The sequence below is a fragment of the Bolinopsis microptera genome, chromosome 2 (assembly GCF_026151205.1).
Source record: "Bolinopsis microptera isolate Bmic1 chromosome 2, MBARI_Bmic_1.0, whole genome shotgun sequence".
NCBI classification, from domain to species: Eukaryota; Metazoa; Ctenophora; class Tentaculata; order Lobata; family Bolinopsidae; genus Bolinopsis; species Bolinopsis microptera.
This window is the reverse complement of record NC_087073.1, coordinates 8,149,398-8,173,122: the sequence shown is the minus strand read 5'-3', so window position 1 is coordinate 8,173,122 and position 23,725 is coordinate 8,149,398. Positions and strand designations below refer to the sequence as shown.

Sequence of the window (23,725 nt, the reverse complement as noted above, 5' to 3'; positions counted from 1 at the left end):
GTCTCATAGAATCCAAAAAGGACAGGACATAGGCGGACATAGGCGGACATAGGCGGACATAGGCGGACATAGACGGACATAGACGGACATAGGCGGACATAGGCGGACATAGGCGGACATAGACGGACATAGGCGGACATAGGCGGACATTAATGGACACCTAAATTGCTAAATAAAATGTTCAATTTTTGCTGTTATAGGGGGATCATGTTTTTTGTCCGTTCGGTACCCTATATTTTCAAAACGGACAAAAATAGAACGGACAAAAACGGACAAAAATGGACAAAAACGGACAAAAATGGAAATAACATTTAGATGCTTCCTCCTCCTACTCTTCCTCCTCCTCCCCCTGGGTCTTCCTGATCTTCCTCAGTCCTCTTCCTCCTCCTACTCCTCCTCCTCGTCCTCAGTCCTCCTCATCAGTCCTCAACAGTCCTTCTCCTCCCCAGTCCTCCTCCTCCTCCTGAGTCCTCCTCCTGGGTCCTCCTCCTGGGTCCTCCTCCTCTTCATCCTCCTCCTCTTCCTCCTCAGTCCTCAGTCCTCCTCAGTCCTCCTCCTCATCCTTCTCCTCAGTCCTCCATCCTCCTCCTCAGTCCTCCCCCAGTCCCCCTCCTCCTCCTCCTATTCAGTCCTCCTCCTCCTTCTCAGTCCTCCTCAGTCCTCCTCCTCCTGAGTCCTCCTCCTCCTCCTCCTCCTCTTCCCTCTCAGTCATCCTCCTCAGCCATCCTCCTCAGTCCTCCTCCTCAGTCCTCCTCCTCCTGGGTCCTCCTCCTCCTCTTCATCCTCCTCCTCTTCCTCCTCGGTCCTCAGTCCTCCTCCTCCTGGATCCTCCTCCTCATCCTTCTCATCAGTCCTCCTCCTCCCCAGTCCTCTCCCAGTCCCCCTCCTTCTCCTCCTCCTATTCAGTCCTCCTCCTCCTCCTCCTCCTCAGTTCTCTTCAGTCCTCCTTCTCATTTCTCCTAAGTCCTCCTCCTGAGTCCTCCTCCTCTTCCTTCTGAGTCCTCCTGAGTCCTCCTCCTCCTCCCTCTCAGTCATCCTCCTCAGTCATCCTCCTCAGCCATCCTCCCCAGCCATCCTCCTCAGCCATCCTCCTCAGTACTCCTCAGTCCTCCTCCTTCTCAGTCATCGTCAGTCCTCCTCCTCAGTCCTCCTCAGTCCTCCTCCTCCTCCTGGGTCCTCCTCCTCCTCCTCCTCCTCCTCCTCCTGGGTCCTCCTGGGTCTTCCTGATCCTCCCCAGTCCTCTTCCTCCTCCCCTCCTCAGTCCTCCTCCTACTCCTCCTCCTCGTCCTCAGTCCTCCTCATCAGTCCTCAACAGTTCTCCTCCTCCCCAGTCCTCCTCCTCCTCCTGGGGCCTTTTCCTGAGTCCTCCTCCTCCTGGGTCCTCCTCCTCCTTCTCCTCCTCAGTCCTTCTCCTCCTCCTCCTCAGTCCTCTTCCTCCTCTTCCTCCTCCTCCTCCCTCTCAGTCATCCTCCTCAGCCATCCTCCTCAGCCATCCTCCTCAGTCCTCCTCCTTCTCAGTCCTCCTCAGTCCTCCTCCTGAGTCCTCCTCCTCCTGAGTCATCCTCCTCAGTTCTCCTCCTCCTCCTCCTAGGTCCTCCTTCTGGGTCCTCCTCCTCCTGGTCTTTCCTGATCCTTCTCCTCCCTCTCAGTCATCCTCCTCAGTCATCCTCCTCAGCCATCCTCCTCAGCCATCCTTCTCAGCCATCCTCCTCAGTACTCTTCAGTACTCTTCAGTACTCTTCAGTCCTCAAAATGTTTGTCCGCTAATGTCCACCAATGTCCGCTAATGTCCACCAATGTCCATCCAAGTCCGCCAATGTCCATACGGGTCCGCCAATGTCTGTCCGAGTCCGCCAATGTCCGTCCGAGTCCGCCAATGTCCGTCCGAGTCCGCCAATGTCCGTCCGTGTCCGCCAATGTCCCAAAAAACACGTCCGTTGTCTCATAGAATCCAAAAAGGACAGGACATAGGCGGACATAGACGGACATGACACCCCCCCTATAATATATATTGCCCCACCAACAATTATTATTTATCCAATACAATATTTTTTTTTTAATTTTCCAAAACGGAATAAAGATTTATAAATCGCTTCTTCGCCACATAAGGATGAAACCAAAGATTATCGTTATGTTTCTCTTTATTACTAACATAACTGGCTCCCTCAATTCTTATTAAAACTTCATTAGAAACATTCCAAAAAAAGCAATCATCTGTAATACTTTTAGAAATCATATCTTTCTTAAATCCTTCTAATTTAATTTTAAAGCCTAGAACTGTCACAGAGTTCTTGACGTCCGGAGGGAGTTTGTTCCAATCTATTAACTTATTACACATTTGTGCTCTGCTTTAGCATCACTTGACTATTTAAAAAAAATTGTTTGTTCAGGCCATGACCTTATAGGACACTTCAGCCAATTGGCCATTGCTATATTATGTGTATATTGTTTGAATATTCTTTTCTTCTTCGTTTGTTCCAATATGGAATAACTCGCTCTGGGAGAAAAGACTTCTGGATATTCTTGATTTTAGTTAAACTTCTACTACTACATCTGTCGCTTGAAACAAGAATAAGACCGGATCTGCTAATTCTAAACATCCCGATCCATAATCATTCATTCTGTATGTGCACGAAAATTTATTTCAATCAGTCAAACCACTTGTTTCTTTAAAAGCTTCTATGAGGTCTCCACGTAGTCGCCGTGGCCTAGTATCCCAGACAAGCAGTTCTATTCCGTTTTTGAGCTCTTCTGAGCTCATCCCTTCCTGCCTTAATAGGGCTCAATTAAAACTTTCTTTGTTCTTTTCTTTGTTCTTGAAGCAGGAAGCCTCTTTAAACCTCCTCGACCTTACCTTTTGAAATTTCATCTACCTGGTGCAGAAGTATAATCTCACAAGGTAAAATCTAAATCGTCTTTTAAGATGCTCAATGAATTTGTCAGATTATGTCAGATGTTAATCAAAAGATGAAATTTTAATGTAAATTTGCCGGCCTTACGGTTTTGCCCTGATTGTAAGCTTTTCTTCAAAGTCGAGATTCACTTTAATCGTGAAGTGATGAGTCGCCTCTATTTTTCTTGATCATTTCGGGTTTTTAAAATTGACAGCTTTTACCATATATTTTTTGCTCAGAATTATCTCCAGGTTCCTGTCACTTCTAATGTCGGTGCAACTACACCTACATTTTTTATTTAGATTCCTTGACAGTAAGAGACTACACCTAAGTCCTAACTTGTATCGTTATAATTTTGACTACACCTTACTTGTATCGTTATAATTTTGGCCCAGGCACAGGATTAAACCTTTATTTAGTATTTACACTGATGCATGAAATGTTCGGGGTGGTTTCGAATTAAACATCTGTCCCAGCTACCTTCATCTGAAGGGTGTTAATGTTTGTGATATTGTAACGGTCTTAGTTTTACGTTTTAAAGTATTTAAGATATTTCCATTTAATATGTTCTACCTCAGATATGTGTTAAGTTCGATAATAATAATAATAACGATATTATTCTCAGTAGGTCATGGCCAACGACAAGAAAAGACAAGCTATCTCCCAGGTTGTAACCAGAGAATACACGATTAACCTGCACAAAAGAATCCATGGAATTGGTTTCAAACGCAGGGCACCTCGTGCAGTAAAAGAGATCAAGAAGTTTGCTGAGAAGATGATGGGAACTCCCGATGTCAGAATAGATACTCGTCTCAACAAACACGTCTGGCACAAGGGTGTAAAGAATGTTCCCTTCAGAGTACGAGTAAGGCTCGCAAGGAAGCGTAACGAAGATGAAGACTCAATCCACAAGTTATACACCTTGGTCACAGTCGTTGAAGGAGTGGAAAATTTCAAAGGATTGACAACTCAGAATGTTGATGTCGACGAGTAATATGTAATTTTTTAATTTATTTTAGAAAAAATTGTTTTACTGAACTGTATTCATGAATTGTAAGAAAAGATTGCTAAAAAATCTCATTCTAAATTAACCGATGTGTAAAGCTTTCAAATTTTTCATCCGGCCGAAATCTAAAGATCTGAATTATGTGCGATTAAATCGAAGTAAATGAAACCAACACAGCATAAATTTACAATAATTGTAGGATGTTATATTTGTTGTTATCATGGCTGTTAGTAAGAGGCAGTGACGGAGCACGAGCAATATGGGCACTGAACGCTGGTGGAGGTTCTCACCGAGGAGTGGATGGGGTCATGTATAAACCAGACATTTCTGACATGCCAGGAGTTGCGTCTGATCACGGTGTCACACATGTTCCTCTACTTGCCCGAGTTCATCCTCAGGTATTTAGAACATTCTGAACCATTAAGTCTGAAATTTAGATAATTATCTTAGTTTCAGTCCGCGAGGACTGGCCGAAACGTCTAGGGAAGACAAATTACCGATTTAGAGATCAGGATACTGGTTCAGTCATAAATTATATTTTCTGAAACACGTGACAATGATTCTGGGATTCAATAACTGGGAGCTGATAGGTAATCGTTTTCACGTATCAGTAAAATGATGGTTCACATATCTGATATCCGCCATTATCAAGATTTATAGCTTAATGGTCGAAACTTAGGTCTAGGGAAGCCTATCTTTAGAAAGATACATAGCCTTTCGATTCCTTTTTCAAGCTACTATTCTTAATTAAATTCACAAAAATTTTCGTCTGTCTCAGAAATCTAAAATCTCAGTACTGTACATTCATACATCGGGCTGCATTCTCCATGTTACATCCTTTAATTACTTTCAGGACAGAATATTGTACCAAACAGAGAGGTACTACCATGATAGTTTTGGGTATGATATTCCCATTTCAAAGAATGGCAACTATGTACTCAACCTCAAATTCAGCGAGGTGTACTTCAGATCACCCAACCAGAAGGTATGTAACTTGAGTGTAACTTGTATAATAGTGCGTAGTGTATTAATACACACCACAATATCCTGTTACCACAGATTATCTTACACATTCCTTTCTCCTGAGAAGATCTTAGATCTAAGGGGACCTTTTACAGAAGAAAGTCTTACTTGTTTCCTTGACCCTGGCAATTAGTAAGATTTTCCTTGGTTTTGTTTAAGTTGCACAAATGTTTTGCATACGGCAAGGTAGTAAATGTATCTGCTACCTGGGCATAATATCGAGAAGAAGTGACGTAATCTGTCCCCATCCGATCATCCTGCGAAATTGATGTAAGAAAACAACTGCTCTTACTAACCTTGTAACAGGCCTACATAACATTGTGAGGAGAGGAGGAGAATATTTTGAGAAATTTTGATTGGCAAAGTTTGCGCTTCTATGATGTTTGACAAATCATGCTTGTAAAAAAGTTAAAGCTCATGAAAGCTGCATCCTGTCAAATTTACTGGCAGAAGGCAGAAGGACAGCAATGGTGAACAGTTCGCCTTAGGCAAAACTTTTTTGAGGCACAGTCTCAAGACCGATTCAAATAATGAGGATTTAAATGCATAATATATATATTACCTGCCAGCAGTTCTTGCGAAATAAGTGTGGTTTGAAAAAGGGATGCATATTGCTGTCACTCGGAAAATTTCAAAATTGAAATCTGGCATGGTGAATTGATAAATCGACCGATTTTCGTTTAGGAAATATGCTTACATATTCAATATACAGTAATCAATTTCAAATAGGATGCTAACTGCAAGGAGGGACAACCTGGACAATTTGTTTTAAGGAGGAATGAATTTTAGCACTGAGGAATGCAAATTTGGACTGCAAGTTAGACAGTTAGATAAACAGACAGTCATAGGAGAGTTGGTTCTGGTGTTAGCTTACTAATAGGCAGTGCAGGCAGCAAGTGCCGCTCTTACCATTTAACTTCAACTGAAAATTAAAATCAATGTTGAATCAAGGGGCGTGGGGGAAGGTATTTATCCCCCTCTGACATCTTAGGAGGGATCCCCTTTCCACCGCTTCCTACACCCAATATGCCTATGCCCTGAAGTAAGCAACTCAAATGTGTTGTTTTCAGGTGTTTGATATAAAGATGAACAATCAGCCTGTCATAGTGGGACTAGATATCTTCAACAAGGTACGTAATTTTATTTTTAAAAGCAATTCTATTTTAGACTCTACTCTCTATTAAACCAAAATTTACGCCCCAAGCTTACGTTAGAGCGGCCATTACAGTACATATTTTGGTTTTGGAAGCTCAGGCGTGCACTAGTTTGCGATAAAACCATATATCCAATAACTATATATCAGTAGATGGACAGTGCATTCCCTGGAAATGTTTTAACGTTTCCATCGTAATCAGTTAATCATACTGTTTTCGGCTGTACATAGTCAGTGTTCGCATCATTTGCGTGTACTATTAAGCCATAGTTTTACACTTACGTAATCACTTACGTAATCACTTTTGGGCATATTTTTAACCCTCCCCCCTCAGTAATAAGTTCTATACATAGCTATTGTGTTAAACTTACACTAGCGTAATCATTTAGAAACCCCACCCCTCCCTCTCAGCGTAATATGTGAACCTCACAATTCCTCACATTAAATATTTTGACAGGTTGGTTTCGGTACTGCACACGACGAATATGTGCCCTTCAAAATACACGAAAGTTCCTTACTTATTGGAGACTACAAGCTCGCATTCGACGGTAACCTTCATGTAGAGTTTGTAAAGGTGTGTAAACCGTTTTGAGGCTGCCATTTTGTTAGGTTCATGAATATGAAGCATGTGCCTGCTCTCCATATATAACGATACTGCCACAAAAGGGAAGATCATCTCTCCGGCGAATGTCCTTGAAAATTTTAGTTAAATACCTACAGACTCAGCAGGTGTCCACAATTATGTTACACATATTTTCATTTCAGACTCCATACGATAATCCTAAAGTAAACGCTTTGGTGCTTTACGAGGGAACACTCAATGGTAAGCCATTCATTATTATTGGGAGGGGGGGGGGGGGGGGGGGCTTACCATGGCTGACCATATTAAAGTATATAATCCCCTCCCCTAAATCGGGAAAACCTATATTTTAATATACTTTAATATGAGCTTTAAACCATATGCCCATATTTGGGCATACGCACCAAATTTGAAAGCTTTCGCCCAAAATTCGATCAAATTTCAATATGTTTGAATGAGGCTAACTTTATATAGCTCAATATCTGTTGAATAGTGGATACCAAGTAAAAAGACCTCCACGAACAAAATTGCATATAATATACCGGTTCGGGATACTAGCCAAAATGACTTCATTAAAATTGAAATAACTCCATCAGTTTTCAATATTTTTGCATGAAACTTTTGGAATCGATTAAGAATTGCATTTCAAGCTTATTATGGACAGATTTTTGATCTAGGCCTCTAAAAAGACAGGGATGTGTTAAAGTATATTAAAGTATATCCCCGCCCCTAAATCGGGAAAAACCTACATTTTAATATACTTAAATATGGTCAGCCCCCCCTCCCCCAAATAGTGGATTCTTAACTGTACTCAAACAGCTATAATCTAGCGATAAGGTTTTGAGCTGTTTGAAAAACCTTCCTCGCGATGAGCAGCCTTCTGTGTCCACAGTGTATCTAGTCTAGTCCACAATCCACACATCTGTGTTAATTACAAAGTACAATATGCGTTACAATGTGCTTAATATTGATTACTGGTCTTCGGTCATGTCAATGGGAAGGGTATAATGACAAATAAAACAAAAAGTTTTAATACTTTCAACACTACTATATAACAAATAATTTGAGGACCCCCAGTGGGAACTAATGCCTCGGTAAATGTAACGACCATTACAGGTTGTATGTCAATGTAAATGGTTGTTGCACGATAAATTTATCTTAAAGACATCCTAAGGACTATCAGACATCGGTTTTTAAAGCAGTTTACTCCCATCTATCACCTAAAGATTATCAGACATCACTTATCCTTATCCTCCGGAGTGCTACAAAGGTACTGTAATCATTAACTAAATTTCGAACAGTAGCATCTTTTTGTGATAAACTATGTCTAGAATACCAGTTGGCTCAAGACATTACAATCTGAGATATCGAGGGAATTCTGTTAAATTCCCCAGCAACGGCTCTTGTCCTACTGATAAATGTTCAAATTGTTTAACTCTATTAAGAGAGAATGATAGTCTTCGTCGGCAAATTTCTTTTCTCTATAAACAATTATCAGAAAGTGACAGTGCACTCAAAGTTCCCCTCAGCGATGGTTCACTTATCCCTGTGTTGCCCCAGGTACCTGATCACTGTGAACATTCTATCAATGTTCCCCTCAGTAATAGGTCATCCTCGCATCTTGTTTCTGAGTTAACCCAAGAGCTATCCAAATTAGCAGAAGACAGTGAACATTCAGCAGAAATTATCAATTTGGAAAATCCCAAACACTCTGTAAATGGTGACAATGATGTGACCAACTCTATCAATCCATACCAAGATTTGAGTCGAGGAGTTTTTCAGTTTGTTGACACTGCCAAGTTAGATATAGAAACCCACTATACTCATAAGTTTGAGAATAGGGCAGTTGCATATTACGGGGACTTTCCCTACGCTTACAATGGAGGCTTTCATAACACAAGGCCAGTAGCAGACAATCCATACCTAAAGTCTATTTTAGAACGCTTACGATCACAGTTCCCAAAGTTGAAATTCAATAGTGCTATGATTACCAAGTATAGAAATGGTCAGCAAGGAATTCCCTTTCACTCGGATGACGAGAGGTCAATTTTACCAGGCTCCATGATCTCCACCATCTCTTTAGGGGCTACTAGAGTCCTAAGCTTCAGATCCAAACTTAGAGCTCATATTGCTGACCTCACCCTCTCCCATGGTGACATAATGAATATGACCAGACAATCCCAGACCAGCTTTGAACACAGCCTCATCCAGGACAAGTCTGAAACCATGAGAATAAGCATTACTCTGCGCCTAATTGATGGCAGCGCAACCTTATCTACTCTGTCTGATGTTTCCAGTCAAGTTAAGAACACTGAACCCTCGGTCCCTAAAACTAGATCAATAGAACATTCTGGTAAATCTTTGTGTGTCTACATTAGCTCTAGTATGTTCTCCAAATTAGAGGGAGAAAAGCTATCGTCCAAACATCATGAGGCACATGTATTCAGCTACCCTGGTGCCACAGCCAATGCAATCAATGAACGGTTTCAATCAGATGTAAGAAAAGACACTCTTAATACCAATAATGTGAAAAGCATTGTACTTATGTGTGGTACAAATGACGTGGACTCTATCCTGAACAGCCCTCGCAACATGAGGACTAAACTTCTGTGCCCTGATAGTTTTTCTGGTGATGCTAGAGCTCTTGACTTTACAAACAATTGTATTGAAAAACTTGTACTTTTCCTTCACAAGTGGGCACCTGGAGCTGATATTAAAATTGTTAACTTATTACCTCGGGAGAGTTTCTCCAGAAACAAGGTTATAACTGATATCAATGAGTGTATATCAAATCTGCAAAGAAAATACACCTATGTAAAACTGCTCTCAACCGAGACAAATCGTTTCTTGTTTAGTGATAAGAAAGGCTTTAGAAAATCGTCATTTTTTAGTAGTTATGGAGAGGATAATGTCCATCTCAATGATTATGGCATAGTTAAATTAGCAAGGCACTTGAAGTATCATGCACACCATTAGAATACTGCTGAATACTGACATAACACTCCTACCATCAGTTTTATTTTTACAGTACGACATCCAGACAAATACAACCTGCTTTTATTCTGTTTTTTAGTTTAAACACAACTTTACAACTTTTATTCATTCCATTGTGAATTAATAAGATTCACAAGATGACAAATTTTAATAATGCAGCTGATAGGTTTCACAACCTCTGCATTGGTCATTGTAACATTCAAGGAGGGCTTCTCAATTTAGCTAAAAGTAATGAACTTTCCCAACTTATTAGAGATCATAAATTAGACATACTTTCCCTAAATGAGATGAATCTTAATGATACTATTGACACAGACACCATAAATATTCCTTCCTCCTTCAACCTTATGCGATGCGACAGGCCAAACAGTTCTAGGGGTGGTTGTGGCTTAATGATAAACAAAAAACTAGCTTACACAGAATTAGTTATGGATAGTAAGCTTGATAACATTGAAGCATTATGGGTGAAGCTTAAGAATAGCAAGATCAATGTTTGCTGCTTCTATCGCTCTGGAAATTATTGCAGTGTTGATAACTTTATTGAATACATTCATTTTTGCATGAAAAAATTGAATGGGAAAAAGGTTATCTGGATTGGGGATATAAACATTGACCAGAATAATATCTCATCCACCCAGTACAAAAAATTAGATATGACCTTGAGATGTTACAATTTAGTTCAAACCATTCAAGGGATAACTAGAGTTGCTAAACGTGGAGACAATTTTACCCAGACTACTATTGATGTAATATTCACTAACTGTTATGCAGATTTTGTCCAATCTTCTGTTCTTGATGAACGTATAGGAGATCATCAAGCTATTATGTGTGAGATAGATTGTAAAGTACCTATAGCTCCTAAATTTGAGAAGGTTGAAATTAGAAATCATTGTAAACGTAATGTTAAACAATTCTTAGACTATCTAGATACCTGTTCTGATTACAGTCCACTATTGGAAAGTACAGATGTTGAAGCTATCACTGCTGGCCTTTGTCATCATATTGAACAGGCATATGCAACCTTCTTCCCTTGCAAGACCATAGAAAGGCATGAAAAGTTCATACATAAACCTTCTACTGAACTTTTAAATGCCATTAATCATACACATTTTCTTCTAAAGAAATTCCGTAAAAAGAAGGATAAGAGAGACAATGGAAATTGCAATGAATGTGGTACATGTAGCAAATGTATAAAGTGTAATGAGGCCTGGGATTGCTACAAGATTCAGAGAAATATTAGAAATAAATTAGCTAAAACCTGCAAAAAGGCTAATGTAATCGATGATCTACAAGTTAAAAGTGCCAAGAATGATCTTAAAGGGATATGGAAAACTATCAAACTGGCATCAAATATGACCCCTGGTACAACTAATTGTCAAACTACCAATGAGAATGATCCTGAGCTATTTAACTTTCATTTCGCAAATGTTGGATCAAGATTACAAAATCAGGCCCCCAATATTGAAAGAGTTAGTTTTACTGATTTTTTACCTCCTAGAACTTCTAATATCTCATTTGATAGATTCCAAGAAATAAATGAAACTGATATCCTAATGTATGTCGAAACGCTCAAGAATGACAAGGCCTCATATGACAATGTGCCTCTATTTTTACTTAAGCAAGCTGTACCACACATAGTTGAGCCACTGACCCACATTGTCAATCTGAGCCTTAATACAGGTGTTGTACCAACCCTTTGTAAAAAAGCTAGAGTAACTCCCATCCATAAGGCAGGAATGAAAGATGATCCTAATAATTACAGGCCAATATCCATCCTTCCACTTATAGGAAAACTTATAGAATACTTCGGCAAGCAACTCACTGATTTCATGGAAGAGAACAAACTTTTCATCCGGCATCAATATGGCTTTCGGAAAAATCACTCCACAACTTATCTGATGTACGATCTGATGGACGAAATATATATGAGTAAATCTAAGTCTTATAAACCAGGAATCATCTTTCTTGATCTTAAGAAGGCCTTTGACACAGTGAATCATGAAATATTACTTCAAAAATTGGCATATTATGGAATTGGTGGCATTGCTTTAACCTGGTTTAAGAACTTCTTATCTTGTAGATATCAATGCACTAGGATCAATGGCAATCTAAGCTCATTTTTAGAAGTTCTGAGTGGTGTACCACAAGGAAGCATCATTGGGCCTATATTATTTAGTATCTTCATAAATGACATCATTTATGCCTGTAACCTATCTAAGCCCTTTCTATTTGCAGATGATGGTGCACTATTCTTTGATCAAACCTGCAGAAGCACATTTATAAACATGAAAATAGAACTTATGACAATCTTTAAATGGCTCAGTGTTAATAAATTATCACTCAATGAAAAGAAGACTGAATTCCTATTGTTTGATTCTGTTGACCAACATGATGAAATAACCATTGATTGTAATGAGGTAACTTTCACAATCAAGGAGTGCAAAGAGACAAAATATCTTGGCCTCATTCTAGATAGTAAATTAAACTTCAAAAGCCATGTAGATTATATTATTAGGAAGGTCATGAAGAGAATTGGTGCCATGTATAGAAGTAAAGCACTGCTACCCATTAAATATAGGAAAATGTTTGCCAATGCACTCATGTTGCCACAATTCGATTATTTAGACACGATCTATTGTAGAGCTGGCAAGACAAAACTTGCTGAACTTGACACTCTGTACAAAAAGGTAGCCAAAATAGCTCTCAACGTTCCACAAACAGAGAGCAGCCTTAATGTTTATAGAGACATGAAATGGTTACCACTCCATCTTAGACGACAACTCCATCTGTCAAATTATATGTTTAGAATCATCCATGACAATTGTCCTACAAACTTTATGAACAAATTTAGTTACATATCAGGAGGTAGTAGGAGCGGCGAAAGCTGCAACCTTTATGTCAATAGATCAACATCACATAAAAACTTTCAATACTTGGGGGCAAAATGTTGGAATAATGTTCCAACAGATCTACGAAATCTGCCCGATGTTAAAAGCTTTAGTGATTCGTATAAGAAACAGCTACTATCATCTATAACAACAGACCCTAATTATACCGTCGACAATTCATATGAAAAATTTTACACTGCAATCATAGTCGACGATAACTAATTAACTTCTAATTCTTTTAAATCTGAGGCATATATAATTGATGTATCGAAAAGATATTCCCTTTTTTACCACCTTACCATTCTGATTGATTTTGCACATGACTGACACGTTTTAACTGGAGAAGGGGTTCCCACAGTGGTAGTTTTATAAACCACTTTTAATTTATTGACCTATTATACTTAGTGGTAGTTTTATAGACCACATTTAATTTATTAACTTATCATACTTAGTACTTATTTTTGGTGACTGTATCACCCAGTTTTAACATTTGATAATTGTACAGTTTATTGACGACACATTGACTGAATGTTATTTTATATTCTAATTTATATTCTAGATATTTTATTTATTTTACAACAGACGACAACTTCCTGTTTTTTCTTCTATATTAGTTACTCATATCTCTTGTACAGACTTTTTTACAAGGACATTGACAAATGATACTCACATTAGGCATTCATTATTGCATCTAAATTATTTCACTTGCATTAGGCTTAGAATTTGTTCTCTGGTCAACAGATTTCAAATGTTTAATTAATTTGTAGTATGACAGTAAGGTATATAAGAAGTTATTTAATTTTGCTTGGGCTATTATATTGACTAGGTATTGTGGTTTAATGATGATATGGAATTTGAATTCTATATAAATTTACACTATGTGGTTGGGGCATTTTGCATAGTAAATATGGTTACTACTCATATATATCATATTATTTGATTGGTATTCGATTTCTGATTATTTCTTAGGAATATGATTATTATATCTCAATTTGGCTTTAGGTAGGGTGCCCCGCTAAAAGAACTGGATTCTTTCAGGAAGCATCCCGTGCACAGACCTTGGTCTACATATATATTAAATTATTAACCATTCATTCTGTATGTGCACGAAAATTTATTTCAATCAAAAAAAATAAATACCGTCCGAACAAATTTGTAGGACATATCGTTTCTGGGGAAAAATTGTTAGAAAATATGTCATTTCTGTAGCGCGCGTTGCAAAACTAAAACGCAAAGCCCGCGCGAGACACCAAATATCGCGATTTTCTCAAAGTTTTCGTGCGCGGCCTTGACGTACACACCTACTAAGCTACGTACGAAATGTTAGAAGTAAGATACACAGGACAAAGTGTAGCTGGGTTTTAAATGGCGGTATTATATTTGGGCATATTTGTCTTCAATGTTAAGCTCTCTTAGAAAATGTGCTTGAAAATAATATCGACATCAGCCATTCTGATCACAACTTTCTCTCAGATGTTCCTAGACTACCCGCCATTCAAAACGAAGACGAAGATATCGTCCAAGAAGATATTATCCAAGAAGATCCAGCCAAACCTGATATGCACAAAGAACGCCGAGCACCAGAACCTGCCCAACAAAAGAAAGTTTCCAGACCTAAGAAAGCCAACCCATATGACGATCAAAGCGCCCAGTATTGGCCCATCATCATCAGTATCGGCGTATTCTTACCTACTGTCATTCTACTCTGTAAGTCCATGTGAAATTTCCTGAAATATATCACAATATCACATAAACTAAGATTTAAGAAGCATTAAGAAGCATGATGGGGGGGCTTGTTTTTATATGGTTTTTATTTAATTAATATTATTTCCCTTGACCGAGTGACTATATTGTATTGGGAAAGTTTTCTCTCCCCTGTCCCAAATACCCTGATATCACAAAGCACGGAGTTAAGCTGGTATACTACATACTATAATTAAAGTTTTTAAGCGCCTTTGGTTTTGCCATTACAACATCTGGGCTCAAGGCAGTATAATAATATCATTGTCTCAAGTGTTATACCCGAGTTATAGTGTGTTTAACCCCCCATATGCGCACCAATTTGCTATTAGAGTGGCTCCCAATGTCGCGCTAGGTTAAGACTAAAACTGAAATTGTTATTGTTATGGCGTTTAATCTATTTGCTTTGAATTTGAAATTTTAAAATTACGCTATAATAAAATGGGAAGGTTTTTCTCATCATTGATTATATATTTGAACTATTTTGATGGATGAAATTTTCAGATACTCGTCAGAAAGCTAGTTAAGGCTGGCCCAGGGATTACTATAAACTGGACGTAGTTATTTTTTTGTATTTAATAACAGTTGAAGTTTAATGCTAGTTTCTGCTTTATTTGTTTTGTTTGATAATATACGTGTTGTGATTATGAACGTATTGAGTTTTCTTGTTTTGTTAAAATTCTGATTCTTGTCGTCAACATTTTATATAGATATTGGAATGTTATATTTATGATAAGTTTACCCAGTTTTAATGTGGGTATAAACTGCGGGAAATGATTAAATCATCTAATATTTTTATCAGTTAAGCTGTGTTCAACCTCTTAGGGATCGTTCGCAATTAGTACGTAAGAACTGTGTGTAATAGTGTAACTGATTGCCTGTTATGCAGTACATTGGGTTTGTTAGGATATTCTTTGATCGTTTAATCAGTGATATATATGCAATTTTTGATCGGTACAGTTAAAACTAGCTATTTATTTTATTATCCAATAGGGCAATCGTATATTTGTTTAAGAATAATTTTTAATGCTTATATAGATACAAACAACTGAATGATCGTTTCCTGAATATGTCCGATATGCTCCAATATTACAGAATATTTGTAGGCTGTAGGTCGCCTTGGAATTGAAATTTGAGTCGTCGACGTTTGCATACTAGTGCACTAACTTTTTCCCTTAAAAACAAAAAATCGTATCATATTACTAAAACTATAATAACTAGACCCGGGCCTGCATTAAACAATTTCTTGCAATTGACCAAGGAAAGCAATCTTATGGAAGTGATCAATTTTTCAGCTTCAATTAATACCTGTAGTTTGTAGTATTTCGATCTACCAACATGTTTGTGTCTATAAGCAAAATCAAATGTTTTATCTCAAGCCGCCGGCCGGTCATTTAAGAGAAGATTAGAATCATGTCAATTGTACTTTTGTAGTTGTATAGATGGAAATAATACTGACTTTACTTTGTTCGTTCAATAAAATGTAATAGTGATATATCCAATGTCATAGTCAAACCGTTTTATATGAACATAATTGCAATGCAATGGACACAATACAATGTAACGAGAAGATTCGACAGAAAATTTTCATTGCATTGTATGTACGTGCATTGTATGTACGTTGGAATGCCAGTGCATTGCTGCTATGTTTATACAGTTGAAGATAATGTGTATTTTGATTCTTGGCGGAACTGATTTGGTACTATATTGCATCCAATTATGATTGAGATTCGTTTGTTTCTTCTGTTGTTCAATTATTTAATGAAACTTTAAATTCAAAAGAGTCTTTCACTATCTTCACTTGCTCCTGTGTTGTTATGCCCTCTACGAGGCTAATTCGTTATTCCGCATATAACACTTCGTAGAGGATGACAATTGACAAGTCAACTTCGGACCAAGCACACAGAACAACTGGGGCCAACCGTTATAATAGTCTGTAATAAACTCCCATGAGTTGGTCCAGTGGAAGTGGGAAGGGTTTACCTGCCATTTTATTTGTGGAGCCGTACCGTCATTTGAATGCCAAGTTGATTTGGACCTAATAGTCATGGATCTGAGAATATTCCCGTAGAAAAGTCTTCGCCCCGAGGTTTGAGACCTGGAACGGCTCAATACAAGGGACCCCTCAGAAACAAATTTGGCTTTGGTAGACTTTCTGAATATGGGGCAGGCTTTGCAAAATTGACCACGCCCTTTTTTAGCGACTTTAAAATCAAAATAACTCTGCTTCTAAGTGGAATTAGGAGCTGAACTTGACTTTAAAGTTGTTCATATCTCGGCTTCTGATTGAGTTAGGTGCTCATCCTGGGCACTAAAATGTTCGGAATCATCATATTAACTAGGGTAGAGCACAATTTTAAAGTTCTCGGATGTCAGGTTGTTGAGTTATAGGGGGGGGGGAGGGGGGGTTACCGACGGACATTAATGGCAGTATTTTTTGCTCACATTGCCATTAATGTCCGTTGGTACCCCCCCCCCCCCCCGTTATTAGGGTTTCACTAGCTTTCTTCTCGGAATGCTAGCGCGCCGGGCCAGACCATTCACAATGGTCAACGTGCATCAAATAACACTACTCGCAAGGATCCAATCAAGATATTAGCGCTGCGAGCTACGTCATGCAAAGGATTTGCTTTTTGTACTGTCAATCAAACTTACTCAGCAAACCCTATAATTGGCTGGGCTTACGGGGCAGCACTCAGCCTGCCATCCCGCCGAATCTCTATGATTATGAACATAAATATAATAGCCTGAGGTCCCCAGGTAAGGTTGGGCGTGTTATTAATTGATGATGTCAATTCTTCGTTACCTGGGGACCTCAGGCTATCTCATGTTCATAAACATAAAAAACCGGATAGAGATTCGGCGGAATGACAGGCTGAGCGCTGCCCAGTAAATTATTCGCAGCTCGGCGAGGCCCAGTAGCGCATTGAGAAGCATAATTGAGGGCGCGGCCCAGTAACGCATCTCGCTACAAGGCTTGTTACTAAAGGTGATTGCGTCTTTATTGCATGCGTGGCGCATTCCAGCTTCACGTCGCGTGACACAATTCAGCCAATCAGCAATCATATCAGTTACTGGGCCGCGCTCAGCCTGTCATTCCGCCGAATCTCTATATGAACATAATAGCCTGAGGTCCCCAGATAATCATATCAGAGGACAGGAATCTGCAAAGTTAAAGTTGCGAACCTTTATTTTATTTTTTAATTTTTTATTTGTATTTGGCCCATAAAAATGAAACTTTTCGCGATAACTCAAAATCTAAACTGCCTCAGATTTTCTTCCTGTACTGGGAGGAAACATTATTTTTACTGTCACCAAAATATAACTAGGTCGAACGGAAAAATTAAGTCTCACGCAGGAATTACAAATTAGGTCTCAAGTAGGCGCGGCTTTTAAGCTATTTGTGTATTATATATATATATATATATATGACCTTTATATGATATGCTTTAATATTTAATCTTTCCACAGACACTTGCATTTTGTTGTTTACTTTCACCTCTGCATCTTTTGTTTATATCTTATGATTGAATGAGACTTACTCACAAATTTCCCATCTCAGTATTGATCTATTTTTGTCATGTTTTTAATTTACTTCATAGAACAGTTATTTTAATAAACTTGCTTTCAGAATGAGACATGTAAAGATTACACAATCGATAGCTTAATGTGAATTTTGTGTTTTACTGTTTCACTGAATGTCTCAAATATATATACATCAGTGAATACAGTTACCTGGACTTCCGTGCTGTGAATCTACAATCAGAGAGCAACAGTCAAATCACACTGACTTCTTTAGATTCCGCCAGATCTTCTACCAGTAGAGTGATCCAGAAGTTCATCCTGTCCTTGTCTTATCAGTGTTTTGTCTACGTTCATGTTTGTGCACCAGTCTGTAAACTTTGTTAATACACTCTCCACACTCATCGCAACAAAGTCTCCCCCAAAATATGTACCACAGACCTACTAACACTTCCGATAGGTTTATTGCTGCTTTGTCTAATGCTGGAAGGAAAAACATCCGTATACAACAGCAGTACTTCTACCTTATGAAAAGCAAGCAACAATCAACAATACCAAAAGGTATCTTTGAACAGTGTCAATTTCAGTGTAGTGTCAGAGACCCTGTTTTAGAGAAGTTGACCGCCAGTATGATGATATTCACAGCTAGCAGAATCTTGGATATCTTAATCCTCTACTATCACAACTGGTCAAACAGACTAAGAGAGAACTACTACAAACTGGAAAATGAGTTTAAAACTGCTGTGCCAACAAACCATTTTGAGAGAGGTATGGCTACTGTCCAACACAAGATCCGCCAACAGAAACTGGAATGTGAGAAAACACACGATTCTAAGTTAAATAGAGACAAGGTGAATGGAACAGAGGTATACATCAAAAACAGCTATACTTCATTACCAGAACAACCAGAAGTACCCAGGATATCTCTAACCAAAACGAGAACTCGTAGGCGCAAGGAGAAAAAATCAAAAGTCACTAAACCTAGAAAAAGGAAATCTGTCCATAAACACAGGAGGGATGGGATAAAATCAAGACCACTTAACAGAAACAATGTCAGCCAAGCTGCATTAGACAAAACTGTCATTAATCTCTCGTCCAAAACAGTTACAAATGCTCATAAGTTTGTCTTCCACCTTGGAGAATCATTTGCAGTTACTCCTTCTAAAACGAACAGAGATAAACTGGTAGAAGATGTAAACTCCTGGGCAAACTCACTTAGAATGAGTTTCGTCCTCAGTAGAGTTGTAATCCCCACCCAAAATGTAGAAGAACATGAGAAAACCCTTGACCAGAAGGTAAAGCAAATGGAGAAAGTTCTAGGAATAAAAACCTCAAAGAAGAAGAATTTCTCTAACAGTGGTAATCATGCATTAGAACTGTTCATCAGCAATGTCAAGAAACAGATATCTAATCACCCTAGAAAACCAAAGCCAGCTCCTAGGAATGTAGACAAGGAGACTACAAAAGCAATCCAAGAGCTCAAAAGCTGGGATGATGCTGTAATTCGATTATTTGATAAAGGGACTGGGTTCTTTGTGTTAGACAAATCAGACTACATCAATAGAGTAGAAGCTGCTCTAAAAGATCAGAGCACTTTCAAACAAGTATCGGATCAACAACAACAGATCCACACAACCATCATCACCATTAAAGAGTGGGTTCTGAAATACTCAGCAGATGCTGACTGCCCTGGCATGACCCCAAACTTTATGGAATGGGTAACACCTAGTGAAGAGGAAAATGAACCTGGAGTAAACTACATGAACCTGAAAGCTCACAAACCAGAGAAAAACTACCCTGGGAGACTTATCAGCACTGGATGTAACTCTTACATCAAGAACCTCTCAATATTCACAGCAGAAGAACTAAAGAAGGTAACCCTGCCCCACTGCCTCATGGATTCTAATGATCTACTTATGAAGATGAAAGAACTCAATGAGTCAGGAAGATTGACTGGGAAGACCATCTACCACGTTACATTTGATATTGTAAACATGTTCCCCAGCATTTCAAAGGAGATTGGACTACCAGCCTGTAGAACCTTACTAGACCAAAGAAGTACTAAACTTTTCTCCACAGACTGCGTTATGGAAGCTTTGGAGATAACCCTGGATAACAACATCACTGTTTTCAATGGCAACATGTATGTACAGACAAGTGGAACTGCGATGGGTCCAAATAATGCTTGCCAGTATGCAGACTCAGCTCTCAGCCCCTTGGACAGTAAGATCGTGGAGAGCCAAGAAATCACAACCCCCGAGTTCTATGGCAGATACCGTGACGACATATACATCACTTGGACTGAGTCACTGGAGAAGCTAGACCAGTTCCTACTTTGGCTCAATCAATACCATCCAAACCTCAAGTTTACAATGTCGACACCTTCTACAGAGGGGACTGAATTTCTAGACCTGTTTATTTACTCGAAAAATTGCAAGCTAGAAACTAGGACGTACTGCAAACCTAGTGATGCCCATAGCTATTTACTCCCACAATCCTGCCACCCTACACACATAGCAGAGAATATTCCATATGGAGTAGCACATCGAGTGTTCAAAAACTGTTCAGAGGAAGAAGAGTATTTGAAATGTAAAATTGAATTCAGCGAATATCTAGAAGATAGGAATTACAATAAAGATCTTATCCATAAATCCTTTGAGAAAGTTGAGTTACTTAAACGGGATGATCTGATTTCAAAAAACCTTACAAGCTCTAATAGTAAGAAGAGTGAAAGATGTTTTCCTTTAGTTTGTGATTTTGACCCTAACTTACCTCCAATTGGTAAAATAGTTAACAAGAATAAATTTATCCTTGGCCTAGACCCCCTTTTAAAGTCTGTGATCCAGCCTAGTAAAGTATTTGTTTCATATCGTGGTAATAAAACTATCAAAGAAACTTTAGTTCCGAGTAAACTTTCAGAAGATCGTAAGTATCATGAAGATAGTAATGTTATAGCTTTAAACTCTAACACTGAAAATGTGGCTCTGCCTACTAGTATAGAAGAGGGGGGATGTTATCATTGTAACTCCAGATGTAAAGCCTGTAGAATGTATATTTGTGAATCAAAAACAGCTCAGAGCTACCACTCGGGGTACACTGTTAACATCATTGGACAACTAGACTGCAACACAGTAGGGGTGTGCTATCTAGTAAGGGATAAAGTCTGCAGACGTGCTTCAGTAGGAAGCACAGTTAACAATTTTAAGACCAGATGGCAGAACCACAAATCACATATTAGGAAAGCGGTTAGGAGTTGTGAAATTTCTTGTCATTTTAACGATAACCAGTTTCATAATCTTACCAAAGAGCCCTTAAAAACGTTTGACAATGAGTTATCCGATCAGATAGAGGTTATTATTTTTGAAAAGCTAGATTTTATAAAATGTTTAACCTTAGAAGATAGAAGTAGGGTTGCTAAAGAAAGAGAATCATTTTGGCAAAACCAGCTTATGACCCTCAGTGATTTTGGAGGACTTAATAAACGTAGTGCTCTTAATGAAATAAAAAATTGACCTTTATATGATATGCTTTAATATTTAATCTTTCCACAGACACTTGCATTTTGTTGTTTACTTTCACCTCTGCATCTTTTGTTTATATCTTATGATTGAATGAGACTTACTCACAAATTTCCCATCTCAGTATTGATCTATTTTTGTCATGTTTTTAATTTACTTCATAGAACAGTTATTTTAATAAACTTGCTTTCAGAATGAGACATGTAAAGATTACACAATCGATAGCTTAATGTGAATTTTGTGTTTTACTGTTTCACTGAATGTCTCAAATATATATATATATATTTGTATCACGTGGTGACCCCACTGTCGCTTCACTATAGTGAAACCCCTGTAGAGTTTCAACGATACAGGGGGAGCCGCGCATCCGCGCACGGCGGGTCATACAATGTACAACGTATGACAAATATATATCACGCGCCTGCGTGTGACCTAATTCCTGGGTGAGACCTAATTTCTCCGTTCGACCTAGTTACATTTTGGTGACAGTTACCAGTTACACTGCCGTTTTCTCAGAAAAGGCAGTAAGTCCATATTTAATTTGCCATTTCAAGATATTGCAACTTTTGCGTTTATGGTTTTTCTCCGCTTATTTTTTGCGTACGATCGAAAGTAAACACGCTTTATCAATAATTAGTCAAATTTTAATTTGTTAAAAAATTAAAGTTTTGAGCCGTCTATAAGCTTAAATATAATTACCTGGGGACCTCAGGCTATTATGTTCATAGAGAATCAGAGATTCGGCGGAATGACAGGCTGAGCGCGGCCCAGTAAAGATATAACTATTTTTATGCCAAATAATCCAGCTAATTTTTCTGAGAAAACTGGGACTTACTTCCTTCTATAATCCTCTGAGAAAAATCTCTGTTCAACATTTTTTGAGAAGAAAGTAAGTAACTTCCTTATCTTAGAAAATTTTCAAGATTTTCTTAGAAAAGGAAGTAAGTCCGGACTTACGTCCTTCTCTCAGAAAACAATTGACCAAAACCGAACATAATGTTTCTCGACTGGGACTTACTTCCTTGGAAATTGCATGCAACAACGTTTCCATACATTAATAAAACAAATATTAATAAAACAAATATTTAATAAAACAAATATTTATTTTTACGGCACAATCAAACAATATCAATAATAAATAAATCAGGGGAGGTTTCAAGAGGTTTCAAGTGCCGAAGGCCACTGCTTATCTTTAGGATTTGAGAGTGACCTGTGCTTGAAACCCCCTCAACCATCCACTACGTCAATATACTAATTACAATATACAAATATAGAAAAATATAATAATCTTAAATTACTTATTGGTTTAGTTTGGTGACAAAGGAGAGCCCAGTTGAGTTTTAGTTTAGCTTTAGGTTTTGAATCACAGTTTAAAAGGTTAGCCATGTTTCATGGCAGAGAGAGATATCATGTGTGCATAGCCGTACCGGATGTAGAGTTTGAGATATAATATAGATTTGTTACCATGTATTAGGGTCATCTCGATTTTGGAGGGATAGCAAGTGCTTTTTAAGGTTAGATTTAATAACACCTGACGAAGCTGATAAGTCTGAATTCTTGGAAGAACCCGGGATTATCAACCCATCTACATTAGCATCACATATTTCGAATACATAGGGGCTGAGGTCATTCCAAATTTTCGTAGAGGTGTACAAAAAGTTTTGTTGGGAGATATCTAACCTCATACATTAATATGTAGCTCATGTTGTAGAGAATTTTCTACTGAATATTTTGATACCAATATTGTCATATTTCGAAAAATTGGACTGACTGCCTTTTCTGAGAAAACGGCAGTACAAGGCGAACATTTTGTAAAAACCGGAAGTTTCTATTTCTTTTACTTTCGGAGATAGGCCCCAGCGAGTATATAGTAAGTTTTCCTGGGTATAACCAATATACATAGTTTACATTAGGAAGCGCCTTTGTTTCGAAATCTTAAGAGCGACGGTAATTTCTCTCCGGGGAGACAGAGGGGCGAGAAAGAACTTTGTCAATATAGACAGTTTAGATTTGAACTTGGAGCCGCAAGGCCAAGGGTGATTTTCAAAATATTGAATTTTTGAAGGGTTATTTTTATATAGGGTCATTGTGACATTATGTGTATACTGTTTGAAACAATTTATATATACATAGTTTACATCTCCTGCGAAAGCACACTCCCTAAATTGAATTGCCGCCATTGTAGTAACTTCGTGGAGATGAAATCTTTTGCAATGTATTTATGATTTAGAATCAATTGTTAATATATCGTATATGCATTTATATAAATTAAATCACCCTTGAAAGAGAATAATGAGAAACACTAAATGGCCCACCCTAGTCTAGTAAGTACTTATTGATTAAGGTTAGGGTTAAGGTTAAGGTAACGGTTAGGGTTAGGCAATTAAAGTAACAAGTGTTATTTGAA

The 23,725-nt window shown here is 38.3% G+C and overlaps 2 protein-coding genes across 4 annotated transcripts in view; both read left to right on the top strand.

Annotated features, from left to right (window-relative positions):
- LOC134811248 (large ribosomal subunit protein eL31-like) overlaps positions 1 to 3,922 on the top strand; it is a 59,823-nt gene extending 55,901 nt beyond the window's left edge. The window contains exon 2 of the mRNA XM_063818016.1: positions 3,523 to 3,922. Coding sequence (XP_063674086.1) covers positions 3,526 to 3,888 — 363 coding nt within the window. The 5' untranslated portion in view covers positions 3,523 to 3,525 and the 3' untranslated portion in view covers positions 3,889 to 3,922. The remainder of the gene's footprint in view (positions 1 to 3,522) is intronic.
- LOC134811244 (malectin-like) overlaps positions 1 to 23,725 on the top strand; it is an 85,833-nt gene that overhangs the window by 46,168 nt on the left and 15,940 nt on the right. For 2 of the 3 annotated variants that reach the window (XM_063818011.1, XM_063818012.1), the window contains exons 2-8: positions 4,100 to 4,298; positions 4,754 to 4,885; positions 5,994 to 6,053; positions 6,534 to 6,650; positions 6,842 to 6,899; positions 14,012 to 14,245; positions 14,783 to 16,059. The exons of the other annotated variant lie outside the window; for it this stretch is intronic. In XM_063818011.1, the coding sequence (XP_063674081.1) occupies positions 4,101 to 4,298; positions 4,754 to 4,885; positions 5,994 to 6,053; positions 6,534 to 6,650; positions 6,842 to 6,899; positions 14,012 to 14,245; positions 14,783 to 14,805 (822 nt within the window). In that variant the 5' untranslated portion in view covers position 4,100 and the 3' untranslated portion in view covers positions 14,806 to 16,059. Of the gene's footprint in view, positions 1 to 4,099; positions 4,299 to 4,753; positions 4,886 to 5,993; positions 6,054 to 6,533; positions 6,651 to 6,841; positions 6,900 to 14,011; positions 14,246 to 14,782; positions 16,060 to 23,725 lie in introns of those variants that run through there. 3 annotated transcript variants of the gene reach the window in all.